Source organism: Gorilla gorilla, chromosome 19, assembly GCF_029281585.2.
Source record: "Gorilla gorilla gorilla isolate KB3781 chromosome 19, NHGRI_mGorGor1-v2.1_pri, whole genome shotgun sequence".
NCBI lineage: Eukaryota > Metazoa > Chordata > Mammalia > Primates > Hominidae > Gorilla > Gorilla gorilla.
This window is the reverse complement of record NC_073243.2, coordinates 85,034,372-85,050,827: the sequence shown is the minus strand read 5'-3', so window position 1 is coordinate 85,050,827 and position 16,456 is coordinate 85,034,372. Positions and strand designations below refer to the sequence as shown.

At 32.9% G+C, this 16,456-nt stretch overlaps 1 protein-coding gene and 1 long non-coding RNA gene across 2 annotated transcripts in view; one reads left to right on the top strand and one right to left on the bottom strand.

Annotated features, from left to right (window-relative positions):
• Nucleotides 1–16,456, bottom strand: part of CDH9 (cadherin 9) — a 159,141-nt gene that overhangs the window by 8,757 nt on the left and 133,928 nt on the right. Inside the window, exons 6-9 of the mRNA XM_004059005.5 lie at nucleotides 14,531–14,718; nucleotides 13,370–13,623; nucleotides 1,270–1,406; nucleotides 678–799 (exon numbers count right to left, since the gene is read on the bottom strand). Coding sequence (XP_004059053.1) covers nucleotides 678–799; nucleotides 1,270–1,406; nucleotides 13,370–13,623; nucleotides 14,531–14,718 — 701 coding nt within the window. The remainder of the gene's footprint in view (nucleotides 1–677; nucleotides 800–1,269; nucleotides 1,407–13,369; nucleotides 13,624–14,530; nucleotides 14,719–16,456) is intronic.
• The window catches only part of LOC129527882 (uncharacterized), a 99,814-nt gene that overhangs the window by 11,713 nt on the left and 71,645 nt on the right, over nucleotides 1–16,456 (top strand). The window lies entirely within an intron of this gene.

Here is a 16,456-nt window from a genome sequence, read left to right as displayed (position 1 = left end):
AGTAGTTAATTACATGGTTAAATTACTTTTGGTAAAATTTATGCAGTTACTGTTATTGAAAAATACTACATTTTTTGTCAAAAATGAGCATATTCTGCATTTATTTAAAATTACTTTATACACATTTGAAAGAATTACTTTGTAAGAAGACTTCATAATTCTTTTACAAACAAATCTACTTCATTTCAATGATATGAAACTTTAAAACTTACAAAATATCACTCATATCAAAATCTGAAACTATTAAAAGTGGCAAAATGTAATCAAGAAAACAATGATTATGATTACCTTTATAATAACATGAAACAATTTCATTTTCATACTTCAGGTTTTATTTAATGATATATTTTCATTCTATTAGTGAAGATAACTCAGCATAAGCATAATTATGAATGCAGGTAACAGCTTCTACATATGTGATATTCACTATAAAACTAGTATATAAATTAAAACATATGTTATAATATTCCCTACTATATTATTGATTCCATTATAAAAACATTTTTAAATCACCTTTTTTAAAAATCACTGTGAGTTCTTTGTTAAGGATAAATGGTGGACAAGAAGTATTGACAAGAAGCCTGCACAAAAGAAATCCTGCAAATAAAGTGATGTAATGTCATTTGACTTTGTAATGAGAAAATATATTCTTTTAAGTTTTTAATGATTTTATTTACCTGCCCAGGTTTTGCATTTTCACAAACAAATGTTTCATAATACATGGCAAATTCCGGAGCATGGTCATTTATATCTAGAATTCTGATGAAGACAGGGATGTGGCTACTTTGTTTTGGGTTATCTGCAATGAGAACACGTGTAAGATTTCAGTCTCATTTACACAGAAGCAGTGAAACCACTCACCCATTTGTAGCTTAGCAACAGATCCTTTTTGTGGTGTTCACTTTCTCAATTGGGCTGCTGATGAATATCTCAGCTCTCTTACATGGTCCAAAAGAAAAGCACAATAAAATTGAGGAAAACATAATTGAAAATGAAGTATTATTTGTAATAGATAATTTTCTTAGATTATTTTTATGAGGTTAAATTATATTTCTCTCCTATATAAGGTGTAAAAGAAAATCAAATTTGAAATGAATGATTTGATAATCCTTAAAAATAATTTAAAAATGTGTTGATATTCTAAGCCATTTCTCTAAGATCTTGCTAAGGATACAATCATACCACTCAAGAAAATGAGTCTAGCTGGTGCTATTATTTTACCACTTTGATGAAAGACAGTGTCTTCAGGTAGATGTAGCTCCAACTTACTTATTTCTGTGGCTGTAACAGTGATGTTATGCCAAGGAGATGATTCCCGGTCAAGGGCTTTCAAAGTGAAAATAGAACCATTTTCTGAGTGAATGCCGAAAATACGGTCCATATCAGTATGCCGATCAACAGAGTACCTGGCAGAAGACAGACTCATAAATCCAGGCATTCTTCTAAGGTTATTAGTTCTACTCTTTCTTAAAGTTATAGGTAATTTCCACAATGATCTGACAAAGACATGAAATGCAAAATGCTAACAACTTTCTTGAATTTTTATTTTATAGAATTGTTATTTGAGCAATTTCATATATTTGACTCTTTCTACTTACTATATTATCCTATGTGTACTTTAGAACTGTTATTTATACACATGAATCTGGATGGCAGCTGTTAAAGTGAGTTCTTAAGTATCACTTGGTTCACTTATCCTATCATAGGCCTACTGCAGTGCTTGAGACACTTTAAACAGTAATGTTAAACTTGACTGAGTCAATAGTAATGAATAAATCAAAAGTATGTTAAAAAATACATAACTGTGTCCAGAGTCCTCTATAAGTGAATATCGAGAAGGCTATTATAAAATACAGTGCTCTTGAATGTTTTTTTATTCAAGGAATATCCAGCTGAATCAAGGTCTTTCTCTACTCTATCCCTCCAACTTATTTCAAATCAAAATGAAATGTTATATCACCACAGAGTTCTGTGACTTTCTCTTCAGGGCTGTATGTGGAAGAGGTCATTGTAAGCTTTGTATCTTATTAAAGATAAGACTCTGCAGTTGGCAAAATAATATCTCCTCTCCCTAAGAGGTCTATACCCTAATCCCCAGAACCTGTGAAGATGTTGTTTTACACAGCAAAAGTAATTTTGCAGATGTGATTAAGGTTAAAAACACTGAAACAGGGAATTATCCCTGATTATCAAGGTGTGTCTAGTTTAATCCTATGAGCCCTTAAAAGTGGAATGGGACGACCAGGTGCGGTGGCTCACGCCTGTAATCCCAAAATTTTGGAGGCCGAGGGGAGTGGATTATCTGAAGTCAGGAGGTCGAGACTAGCCTGACAAACATGGTGAAACCCCGTCTCTACTAAAAATACAAAAACTAGCCAGGCATGGTGGCAGACACCTGTAATCCCAGCTACTCGGGAGGCTGAGGCAGGAGAATCACTTGAACCCAGGAGGCAGAGGTTGCAGTGAGCCGAGATGGCACCACTGCACTCCAGCCTGGGTGACAGAGTGAGACTCCATCTCAAAAACAAACAAACAAACAAACAAACAAAGTGAAATGGGAAGGCAGAAAATTGGTTTAGAGAGATGAAACAGAAGAAAAAAAGAGATTTGAAGACTAAGAAGTACTTGACCCATTGTTGCTGGCTTTAAAGCTGAAGGAATGGAGCCACAAACCAATAAAAAATGAACATAGGCAGCCTCTAAAAACTAGGAATGGTCCTTAAGCTGACATCCAGCAAGGAAACAGGGGCCTTCCCCACACAACTGCAAGGACTTGAAATCCGTTCACAACCTGAATGATCAAGGAAGCAATTCCCTGCCTAGAATATACGGAAAGAAATATGGCCCTGTTCACACCGCCCACCTTGACTCTAGCCCAGTGAGACACATACTGAACTTCTGATCTACAAAAGTTCAGACCTATCTATAAGATAATAATACATTTATAGTATTTTTGTGGCAGCAATAGAAATCTAACATATCCTTAAAAGATAAATTTTTGAAAAGATTATATGAAAGTCCTTCAGTTACATCAGACCATGTTATGCCGTACTAGTTAATTCTTTACATCTTTTTGAGATTTCTGTTGCAGTCTTTAATTGAGCCATATCAGAAAGTGAGTGCTTCTCAAACATTAACATTTAGGTGAATCACATACGAATCCTGTTAAAAACAGAGTTTGATTCAGTAGGTCTGGGGTGGGAGCTGAGATTGTGCATTTTTAACAAACTCTTAAATGAATCCTATGCTGTAGCTCCACAGGCTAGGTTTTATATAGCAGTTTTAGGCTATGGGATGAAGTGATTAGAATAAGAACAGAAACAGGAAAAGCAATGAAAGACAATTAACAGGCTAATCAGCCTCTGGTGTAGTCCTCATTTTTCTAGGTATCTTATTAAGGCATCTTATCTTATTATGAACTCCCTTTTGATCAAGTGAATTGGGAAATTACAGCTCCCACTGTAAATCTTAAATAAATTCACAGTTTGGTGCTGGCTTTGGCAAACATAAGTAATAGACATTTAGGTTTTGAAACATTATGAAGTACTGGCATTTTTTTGTTGTTGTTGTTGTTTTTCTTTTCTTTTTTTGAGACTGAGTCTCACTCAGTCGCCCAGGCTGCAGTGCAGTGGCGCGATCTCGGCTCACTGCAAGCTCCGCCTTCCAGGTTTCCGTCATTCTCCTGCCTCAGCCTCCCGAGTAGCTGGAACTACAGGCGCCCGCCACCACGCGCGGCTAATTTTTTTTTGTATTTTTAGTAGAGACAGGGTTTCACCGTGTTAGCCAGGATGGTCTCGATCTCATGACCTCGTGATCCGCCCGCCTCGGCCTCCCAAAGTGCTAGGACTACAGGCGTGAGCCGCCACACCCTGCCAGTATTGGCAATTTTTAAATTATTGGGTGAACATACATTAACCTAAATTGTATGATTCGTTTGAATTGTTTATTAAAGGACATACTATTTAATCTATTGTTTAAGAATTATGCTGAACTTAAGGGATCTATTAAGTAAATGGGTCTGATCATAATTTTAACAATTTAATATAGTACATGAAGATGCTTGCTTCATTTATTTTCTGCTAAATTTTATAAAACAATTATTGCTGAGTCATAGATACTGCTTCAAAGAGAGTATTTGGGCCTTTGGAAAAAAGTTATTGGGTGTCATCTCAGTGGTGGAATGGCTAAAAACTTATGTACTTGGTCTCAGGTTTTACCTCACTCCCAGTACATGGAACCAGTTCAGTTGTCTCTGTTTTGTCATTCAATAGGATTTTACAATGCACAACGGAAGTACATGCAAATGATAGTATTCCCTCAGTTTTTCAATAATCATTATTGTAATCTTTTCACATGGTGTTATGAAAAGAATTTAGGCACTTAAAATACACTCATTTGACATATGATTGCTGCCCAAGAGTAGCCTATATTTCTTGGGTGGGAAGTCCTAAGGCAATAAAGGAGAAATAGAAACCTAGATATAAAAATATGTAAAAATGCATAACAGCATATATGTATTTTTTATTTTATTTTATTTTATTTTTTTCTGGAAGCAAATGTCATGCTGGCTTTTAGCCAACAATTGTTTGTCAGAGTATTATCAGAGATAGATCCGATTTGCAAAATAACAATGTAGTAAAATTGAGCATGCAAGTCATACTGAAATTTTTCTTTTAAACCTCTATTTCCAGTTATGCTAACATGAAACAAAATATTATGTTTCCTACCTATAGGTTTCAACCCTTTCACAATTCCTGATGTGGGCTTTATTGATGTTGGGACCAAATCACTATTATAAGGTTTTTTAGAGAAAAGCAAATAAAGTCATTGGAACAACAAAAATATTTTATTTTCCTTAGCTACACAAATTCTGCTTATGAATAAAAACAAACCTAAAATGTACACAAAGAAAGTGGAAGCAAAAGAACATAATTACATCTGTGCATTGAATGGAGCTCAATTCATAATATTCACCTGTAAATATTTCTCTCTATTGTTGGAAAGGTCAGTAGTTAACCATTACCTGCTTATGTCTGAATAGATCTTGGATTTATTCCTACTGTTTGCATTGAAGGTCAAAGAGGAAAATAAAATTTCCTTTTGTGCTCATTGCTAGTTGCCCTAGAGTTTAGCCTAGAGATTTTGATGATATTTCTACGACTGAGGAATAGCTAACAATTGCAACATGATAAAAATCAAGCTTTGATACACTTGTATCTTTTTTCAGGATCAAAATAGATTTGGGTTTCTGGCCACCTTACTCTTAGGTACAACCTTGAAAGACACTGTTTTTCACTTTAAGAATTCATGAAGGCACTCATGGACGATACAGAAATAGCTCACTTTTAACTTTGACAGTGCCAACTTCCAGGTCTATATTCAAATTTTTGTTTCCAGTGCAAGTGATGTCTCACAATTTGTCAAAGCTCAGAGATAATTTTCTTTTATTTAGCAGCCAAACTTCTATTTTCACCCAGAATAGCACATTCGGATTTACTTATTAATAATAAATACATTGGATTACAAAAAATGATCAGAAAGAGCCTGATAAACCCTTAACACAGAACAAAGCTATTTCTATGTTCCAGCAGATGGCCTACTATAACAACAATATTTTATTGATCCCCCTGCATTGAATTTTGAACAATCAGTTTAAAAAGGCCATTGTCATAATTTTGTATGAATACTCTCTGCAGAGACAGGATCCAATCATATAGGCATCAAATAACATGTGAAAGAGAGCACAAGGGCTCTCTTCCCACAAAAGCTGAACTCTGCTTTTCATTTTTCTTATTTGCTTTATATTTTTATGTTCTACCATTAAAAGTCAAGCATGTATCAGATATCTATATTTTTACCTAGCACAAATAATCTAAACTCAATTATAGACACCAGAATAAATGAGTAATATGCAGAAATATGTCAAGAATGCATTCCCTTTTCTCTGCTAGATTCCATATATTTCTTCCACTGACTAACTCAATTTAAGTAGGACATAATTTGCTTTTTACTTTTCAGCTACTGCTTTCCAGAAACATGTTTTCATAGCTGTGACCTAGCCAAACTTCATTATCCCTCAAAAATGAATGTTGAGTATTAGCTATACAATGACATTATTTATAATTTCATTTGAAAAAATAGTTCAAATCTTTTTTGCAGAGATTAGTGATATTATTGTTAGATTATTATTATTTTACCTTTTGCAATAAAATCAAGCAAATATGAGAGAAGCACCACTATACAGGAATGCACTTACACATTTATTCCAGTTTATTTTGAAGTCATGGACATTTTATTGAGGCATAATTAAATCCCTCACCAGAAAGTTTGTTTTGTTACTTTTCAATTCCACAGCAGTAGAAAGGATCTTTTAAAAATCATTGAACTTTAAATATGTTAAGCATAAAATAGGTGTAAAATGAGGCAACATGTTATTTCAGATCTTGTAAAGCTATAATCAACCCTATAACTTTGGAGATTCATGATTACTAATGAGGTGAAGCAGAGCTGACAACAGCTGCTAATTGTAACCATAATCTCATGTTGCAAGTGGCAGATGTATTTCAGAAAATATATTTGATGAACAGATTTAATCGTGGATGAGAATTAGTTCCCAATCTTTCCCTGGAAAAATGTTTCTCTGTGATGCTTGTCATAGCCTATTTCTGCTCTGAGATCAGTCATCCTTCTAAATTTGATCGTAGCAAACAAAACAGTCCCATGTTACAATGTTGCATTCTTGTTGAATTATTGCTGATTTTTCTTCGCACTATAATTGGATATCTAAGGCTTTTTTGCATACATTTTGAATGCTAACAGAAACCGTCCTCTGTGCTATGCTTTCCGGTATGGCCTTACAAATTGGCAGAATTGGTAGTACCATCTGAAGAATACAATTTGAGATTAATTTCTCTCAATATTTTTCCACTCCTTATAATAATCTTGAGATGCTACAGGTGAAATTATAATTGATTATTTCTGGGACTTGAGTACCCTATGCAAAACAAAGATTTCCGGATGACCTTTAAACTGAACTTTTTTAAAGCCATTTTTTAAACACTGGGAAGCAAGTTTGCAAATTTTACTATCAGTCTTTGAATGAGAAATTTTACTTTTGAAATTATATCTTTGGGAAATTATCAGATATAGGAGAGGTTTTATATACACACATGGAAATTATCAGATATGGAGAGATTTTATAGGCACATACACACCAAGTATATGTGTGTATGTAAAGATTGTATATATGACTAATCTAAATATTTATGATGTATAATATACATGATAGTATATCATTTATACAATAGAATGAAATGAAATGAATTTCATTTCATTATACAATAGAATGAAATGAAAATTTCATTTCATTATACAATAGAATGAAATGAAAATTTCATTTCATTATACAATAGAATGAAATGAAGGCAGAAATAAATAAGTTATTTGAAACCTATAAGAACAAAGACACATATAACAGAATCTCTGGGACACAGCTAAAGCAGTGTTTAGAGAGAAATTTATAGCACTAAATGCCCACAGGAGAAAGTGGGAAAGAGCTAAACGACACCCAAACATCACAATTAAAAGAAATAGAGAAGCAAGAGCAAGCAAATTCAAAAGCTAGCAGAAGACAAGAAATAACTAAGATCAGAGCAGAGCTGAAGGAGATAGAGACACAAAAAAACCCTCAAAAAAATCAATGAATTCGGGAGTAGTTTTTTTTTTAAAAGATTAAGAAATAGGTGGACCACTTGCCAGACTAATAAAGAAGAAAAGAGAGAAGAATCAAATAGACACAATAAAAAATGATAAAGGGAATATCACCAGTGATCCCACAGAAATACAAACTACCATTAGAGAATACTATAAAAACCTCTATGCATATAAACTAAAAAAACTAGAAGAAATTCATAAATTCCTGGACACATACACCCTCCAAAGACTAAACCAGGAAGAAGTCGAATCCCTGAATAGACCAATAACAAATTCTGAAATTCAGGCAGTAAGTAATAACCTACCAACAAAAAAAAGCCCAAGAATAGATGGATTCACAGCCAAATTTCACCAGAGATACATAGAGGAGCTGGTACCATTTCTTCTGAAACTATTCCAAACAATAGAAAAAGAGGGACTCTCCCCAACTCATTTTATGAGGCCAGCATCTTTCTGATAACAAAACATGGCAGAGACACAACAAAAAAAGAAAATTTCAGGCCAATAACCCTGATAAACATTGATGTGAAAATCCTCAGTAATATACTGGCAAACTCAATCTAGCAGCACATCAAAAAGCTTATCAACCACGATCAAGTTGGCTTCATCCCTGGGATGCAAGACTGGTTCAATATGCATAAATCAATAAAGTAAGCCATCATATAAACAGAGCCAATGACAAAAACCACATGATTATCTCAATAGATGAAGGAAAGGCCTTCAGTAAACTTCAACACCCTTTCATGCTATAAAATTTCAATAAACTAGGTATGGATGGAACGTATCTCAAAATAGTAAGAGTTATTTATGACAAACCCACAGCCAATATCATACTGAATAGGCACAGGCTGGAAACATTCCCTTTGAAAACTGGCACAAGACAAGGATGTCCTCTCTCACCACTCCTATTCATTCAACACAGTATTGGAAGTTCAAGCCAGGGCAATCAGGCAAGAGAAAGAAATAAAGGGTATTCAAATAGGAAGAGAGGAAGTCAAATTGTGTCTGTTTGCAGATGACATGACTGTATATTTAGAAAACCCCATCGTCTCAGCCCCAAATCTCCTTAACCTGATAAGCAAATTCAGCAAAATCTCAGGATATAAAATCAATGTGCAAAAATCACAAGCATTCCTATACACCAATAACAGAAAAACAGAGAGCCAAATCATGAGTGAACTCCCATTCACAATCGCTACAAAGAGAATAAAATACCTAGGAATAAAGCTTACAAGGGATGTGAAGTACATCTTCAAGGAGAACTACAAATCACTGCTCAAAGAAATAAGGGAGGACACAAACAAAGGAAAAAACGTTCCATGCTCATGGATAGGAAGAATCAGTATCGTGAAAATGACCATACTGCTCAAAGTAATTTGTAGATTCAATGCTATCCCCATCAAGCCACCATTGACTTTCTTCACAGAATTAGAAAAAACTAGTTTAAATTTCATATGGAACCAAAAAAGAGCCCTTATAGCAAAGACAATCCTAAGCAAAAAGAACAAAGCTGGAGGCATCACGCTACCTGACTTCAAACTATACTGCAAGTCTTCAGTAACCAAAACAGCATGTTACTGGCACCAAAACAGATACACAGACCAATGGAACAGAACAGAGCCAGCAATAATGCCACATATCTACAGCCATCTGATCTTTGACAAACCTGACAAAAGCAAGAAATGGGGAAAGGATTCCCTATTTAATAAATGGTGTTGGGAAACCTGGCTAGCCATATGTGGAAAACTGAATCTAGATCCTTTCCTTACACATTATACAAAAATTCACTCAAGATGGACTGAAGACATAAACGTAAGACCTAAAACCTAAAAACCCTAGAAGAAAACCTAGGCAATACCATTCACGACATAGGCATAGGCGAAGACTTCATGACTAAAACACCAAAAGCAATGACAACAAAAGCCAAAATTGATAAATGAGATCTAATTAAACTAAACGGCTTCTGCACAGCAAAAGAAACTAGCATCAGAGTGATCAGGCAAACTATAGAATGGGAGAAAATTTTTGCAATCTATCCATCTGACAAAGAGCTAACATCCAGAATCTTCAAAGAACTTAAACAAATTTACAAGAAAAAATGAACAATCCTATCAAAAGGTGAGTGAAGGATATGAACAGACACTTCTCAAAAGAAGACATTTATGCGGCCAACAAACATATGAAAAAAAGCTCATCATCACTGGTGATTAGAGAAATGCAAATCAAAACCACAATGAGACACCATCTCACATCAGTTAGAATGGCAATCATTAAAAAGTGAGGAAGCAAAGGACGCTGGAGAGTATGTGGAGAAATAGGAACACTTTTACACTGTTGGTGGGAATGTAAATTAGTTCAACCATTGTAGAAGACAGTGTGGTGATTCCTCAAGGATCTAGAACCAGAAATACCATTTGACCCAGCAATCCCACTACTGGGTATATACCCAAAGGTTTATAAATCATTCTACTATAAAGACACATGCACACTTATATTTATTGCACCACTATTCACAATAGCAAAGACTTGGACCAACCCAAATGTCTATCAATGATAGACTGTATATACACCATGGAATACTATGCAGCCATAAAAATAATGAGTTCATGTCCTTTGCAGGGACATGGATGAAGCTGGAAATCATCATCTCAACAAATTAACACAGGAACAGAAAACCAAACACCACATGTTCTCACTCATAAATGAAAGTTGAACAAGGAGAATACATAGACACAGGGAGAACATCACACACTGGGGCCCGTAGAGGGTAAATGGAGTTGAACAATGAGAACCCATGGACACAGGGTGGGGAACATCACACACCGGGGCCTGTCGGGGATTGGGGGAGCTAGGGGAGGGATAGCATTAGGAAAAATACCTAATGTAGATGACGGTTTGATGGGTGTAGCAAACCACCGTAGCACGTGTATATCTATGTAACAAACCTGCCGGTTAAACACATGTATCACAGAACTTAAAGTATAATTAAAAAAAAAAAAAGAAAAAAAGAAGCAAAAAATATATAAAACCAGAAGTTAGATTTTTTTTGAGAAAATAAATAAATTTCAAAAAAGTTTTGTCACACTGATCAGGATAAAGTAGATAAAGTAGATAAAAGTTAACAATATTAAAGATAGCTTTCATCACTACAGATATCAAAAGGGTAATGTGAAAATATTTTGAACAACTTTATGTTAATACATTTGACAACTTAGATGAGATTTACAAATTCCCTGAGAGATAAAAATTTAAAAACAAAACTTAGCTCATTAAATAATTAGATAACCAGAATAATTCTGTAACTACTAGAGAAATAAAATATGTAGATACAACTCATATAAAAAACAAAATTACAGCCCCAAATATTGTCATTTTTAAATCCTACCAAACATTAAGGAAACATTCTAATTCTATGCAAACTCTTTCAGAAAATTAAAGAGCATATTATATATCCTACTGTATTCTATGAATTAGTACTTCCATTTTACCAAATTTAGACAAAAACATTACAGAAAAACAAAACTATAGAAGGTATCTCTTATAAGCATCATGCAAAAGTGACTAAGTGGCTAATTTATTTTACAAAATAAGTAGCCTTGGTGACCTAGAAGGGGCATCATGCCTCTTTTTTTTTTCCTTCTTTTTTTTTTTATTTTATTTTATTTTATTTTTTAATTATACTTTAAGTTTTAGGGTACATGTGCACATTGTGCAGGTTAGTTATATACGTATACATGTGCATCATGCCTCTTGCAAGGTGCCCAGCATTTACTGAATTCCTAATAAGCAAATATGCTAGATGAATGAAGAAAAGATAACATGGATTATTAAAAAGATTTGGTCTCATTCAGACTCAAAAATGTTCAATTGTCCAGCAATAACATGGTTCATCATATAAGTTGATATAATGTCATTGTTTACAGTTTTCCAATAATGTGTGATTGCACTGAAACAAGTTACAATCAATTACTTCTAAAATGAATGTAGGATTTCTAGCATAAAAATATGGTGCAACAGACACTAAGGAGAAATCAAGACACAACCAACATTGATGATTTTTTTGAAACATGACAAATACTATAAAAAAACAGACACTTGTTGAGCATTTGTAGCTACTGGTATGACCAACCCCTTGTCCTTTAAAAAATAGATGAATACTTATTTCCATTTCAGTACTGCAGAAAACATAAAAATAATTTACACTCTTTTCTAATAAACCCTCATACAAAAGACACCAACAAGCACTCATATACCATTTCAATAAAACACAAATCTACATTGCTTTGGATATGAACACGCTAGTGCATATACATTGGTCATTGGACAGCTAGATTAATTTTTCATTTTATTTCAAGAGTTCTACTTTAAGCAATATGAACATTTTAATTAAGCATTTTATGTATTATGGTAAAAATCCTGCCAGAGGTAATCTCCAATAATAACAAGAAGGTGTGTTTCAAAATGATGTTAAACAATATAACAAGTACATAATTTGATACTGATAATTTATTTTTTTAAAACAGATGTTTAGTGAATTATACTGTAATAAACCTAAAACTAACCCTAATTTTCAATCTAATATAAGCTCTAGGCATTAACTACACATTGGATTTTATGGACTGTTTCTTAATTACAAAGGTTTACATGTTCTTAATCTCACCAACAAATTAAATCATCATTAAAATATATTTAGTGCAACAAATTGCTTTATGAATTAACATATTTGGATAGTCCTAAAATGAAAATTAAATGGTTATATATTTAGTATTGTGATTATTAATTTGCTATATGTAAAGGACAACATGAAAAGAATTTAACCATTTTCCCTAACTAATTAAATTTTAAGCAAAGTAGAATTTTAGATAATTTATTAGTCATATATTTAACAGATTAATGTATTGTCTATCTCTTCAGCTGTCTATATGTTCCTCCACACATCCACCTATCATTATTCATCCCATGCATTAATCTATATATGCCCCAACTACATTTAAATTCCCCTTTGAACAATATATGAGATTCATTTATATTTCTGACATATTTAAAACCTTTAAAATGGTGAAAACTATTCAAAATTTGGAAAGATACGCTATACAAATTAATACTTTTACCTTTCTTATTCACTTAAATGTCATCTCTTTAGTAATACTCTGTTATGAGAATATAATTGACATAATATTCTTCAAAAATGTTGATATGTGTTAGGCCTTACTAACAATTTTCAAAAGAAAATGTTTCATAATTTCTAGGAAAACATTTTTTTCTAATTTATTTATTTAGTTCATTATTAATTTGAACTTTTATTTAACCAAGAGGGACAATGAGACAAGGACTACGGCAACAATAAAGGTATTAAAATCATTGACTCTGGCATTAAACTGCCTGGTTCTTAAAATCAGCTTTGCTAATAAACAATGGGCAAATTACTTAAGTACTTGGTGCCTCAGTTTTATCCTCCCCCGGAACAAATTATAATACTATCTACCTTGTACCCAGAGCATTTCAAAGACAGCCAAGCTAAGAATTTGTTCTCTGGAAGTGTTTGGTATGATTACTGTGCTTGATTATACATTGTGCAACCATTTTTTCACACAGTTTGTAAATAGTGAGATTATTATATTTCTAAAAACATAATAAATGTTTTCAAAGTACTTACTTTATTAAATTGTTCCTGGCATCTGGATCGTATGCTGTAACCTGTCCAATGATACTGCCCTCCTTTACATCTTCATCTACTTCTATCAAGTAAGAGACTTTAGTGAACACAGGAGGCTCATCTATATCTTCCACAGATATTTTGACCACAGCTGTATCTTTGAAAGGTCCCAGATGTAAGAATCGTGGATCAGGGTGAGTGTTACTTGCATCCACTCTTAAAGTGTAGAGCATTTGATTTTCAAAATCTAAATTCTGGAGTTAAATAACATAAAAGAAATTAGCATAATTCAGAAGATATGACAATGGAAGATGATTTCAAAGTTTAACAGCCAGCGATCATGATTATACCAACAATTCTATTTAAATGACAATGATTGCTTCATAGGTATATGAAATAAATTTATAAATATATGTTTTGCCATACACTTATTCACAGAGGGTTAACTTAATATAATGGCATACACATTGAGATTGATTCTCACTTAGTAATATGCTTCATTTTTTTGGTGACAAGTAAATGAAGTATTATCTAATGGATTTATACGTTACGTATTATCATTATTAAAGTTATGCAGTTATAATCAGAAGAAAAATATAAACTAGAAGTATAGAATAAAAATTATTTCTACTTCAATTATTTGAGCACTTGTGGAAAGTAAGATATGAATAAAAAGTGAAATAAGGACAATATGAAATGATAATATTGAGCTGTATTATTAGATGTAAAGATTGAGAATGTTCTCCCACATTGCATTGAAAATCGAGGCAACCAATGGAAAACACAAAGCATCTTCAGGCTTTATTTATTTAAATATATCATCACACTTACAATGAAAATATTTTGAAAAGTGCATGAAATAATGATGGCTGTGTGTTTATTTTTTCCTCTATGGAGAAATACAAAACAAGTACCTTGAAGTTTATCTAATTTTAATTTGACTGTTTTCTGGTTTTAGCATGAGCAACTGAGGTTTTAAGTGTTAATTATGAAGACATTTAACTTGCTTGAAGTGATATCACAACTATTCTCATTTATCTGAAGGATAGACAGCATGTAAAAGATGGGAGAAAATAAATCCCAGGCTTTCCTTCCCTTTACTGAAAAGCAAACGTAAATTATAAAGCACTCAATGAAAAAATGAAGACAGTGAAAAGAAACCTGTTTGACAGTTATAATCCCTTCCTGTGTATCCTTGTCAGTGATGACATCGAACATGTCTGCACCATCTCCTTCAGCAATGCTATACTCCATTTCTGCATTTTCCCCCACGTCAGGGTCATTGGCTTTTATCCTTCCAAGATGAGTTCCAAGAGGTACAGACTCAGGAGAATTAAATTGATACGTACCTATAAATTAAGTAAGAGCTGTTTTGACATTTCATCTTTATATAACATTTTTTCATTTCCTCTGCATTTTTAACTTAAATACATTAATTTTAAATAGGGAGAGTTTTTATCATATTGAATTGTAAGCTGTCAAAATTGTATATTTATTAATTTGGAAAAATAATTTATAAAACAGAACACTCTCATTTAGTAAATGAGAAGTGTAAGTCCCAGAAAAAAAAAAAATTAGAGAATGTCCCAAAGTTATTTAGACTATAGATGGTAGGCCTGATGTAAGAATCCAGAACTTTTGGCTTAAAAGAACATGAAAAACAACTATTTACTGCTCATCTGGGGCTTTCAAAATGGTCATCACACTTTTTTTTTAACATGTATTCAATTATTTTTTAAAAATGCATTTATTATTTTATTCTAAATCAGGAATAAAAAATAATGCCATACAGACCAATGTTTCTTTTTTTTGCTGTTTGTTTTAGTTTTAATATCTTTTAGTGGGGCATGGATGTTTGTATTTTTTGTAGGTTCAGGCAAGTGTTATACTGTATTCTGGTAACCCTAAAAGCATTTTAGTTTGTGGCTACCTATTCAAGAGACAATAGAAAAAAGAAAACTTTAATGTTAATGAAGGTCAGAAATATTTTTAAACACTTAACAATGTGCTGCAGTCTATACAAGGTCAAAAGTCTTATATGCTAATTTATTTAATCCTCACACTAGTCCTCAAAGGACCAATTTAGCTATATCATCTTCAGGGGCAGGTCTTAAGGAAATTATCCTGCAGACTTGGGAAAGGGAGGATGCAAGAAACCAATTCTTTCTGACTTCAAAGTCTATATTCTTTCCAATTTATTTGGTGGTTAAGAATATGAGTAAATAAATTCAACTGCCTGGATTTGAATTCTGACCACCTGGCCAGTTAGTTAAATTCTCTAAACTTTGATGTCTGCGTCTAAGAAATAAGGATGATAATGATAGTAATTCACTCATAGGTTTGTTTTATGGGTTACAAAAATTTAGTTCTGGGTCTAGTCCTTAATATTTTATTATTACTCTTATAGTTCCAAAGTTTTGTTAGCATTATTATAGATAACAGAATTACAGAATGTCAAGGCATTAAAAATGCATCGAGTAATACTCTTTATAAAGGAATATGAATGCAAAGATTAAGTTTATGTTATTTAGGCTTCTTATTTATGTTCTCAGCAAACTTTATTGTTTTACATATAACATATGAATATGTCCACCAATCAAAGATCAATACAACATTTTAAATATACTTGGCCTGGAAAAATGTTTTACTGTATTGAGATTAGCGATATGAATTTAAGTTTCAGCTTTTAATTGAATATTTCGAAATAGGGGTCCTTATATATTTATTCACTGCAAAATAACAAATTTCAGCAGAGAATGGAAATCTTTTTCTGCAGGACATCATGAAATGCAAAGCATCCATGGTTTAATGTCCATCCTAAAATGGTGACAACTGAAAGAGTGTTAACTGATGTAATCTTCATAACTTAGTAACAGAGATACTACCAAACTTGAATACGTCTAAAATGCCCTCACAAACATAGTAAACCATAACTCTATGGGCCACTAGGAAAATATAAAAATGATGCTAAATAAGCCCATCTGCACTGATGTCTTTAAACTATCAAGAAGTCTGTGTTTCAGAATCAGTTAGATAAGAGATTATAAGTCTGCGTGTAAAACAAGGTAGCTGAGGTAAGAAAAGTGA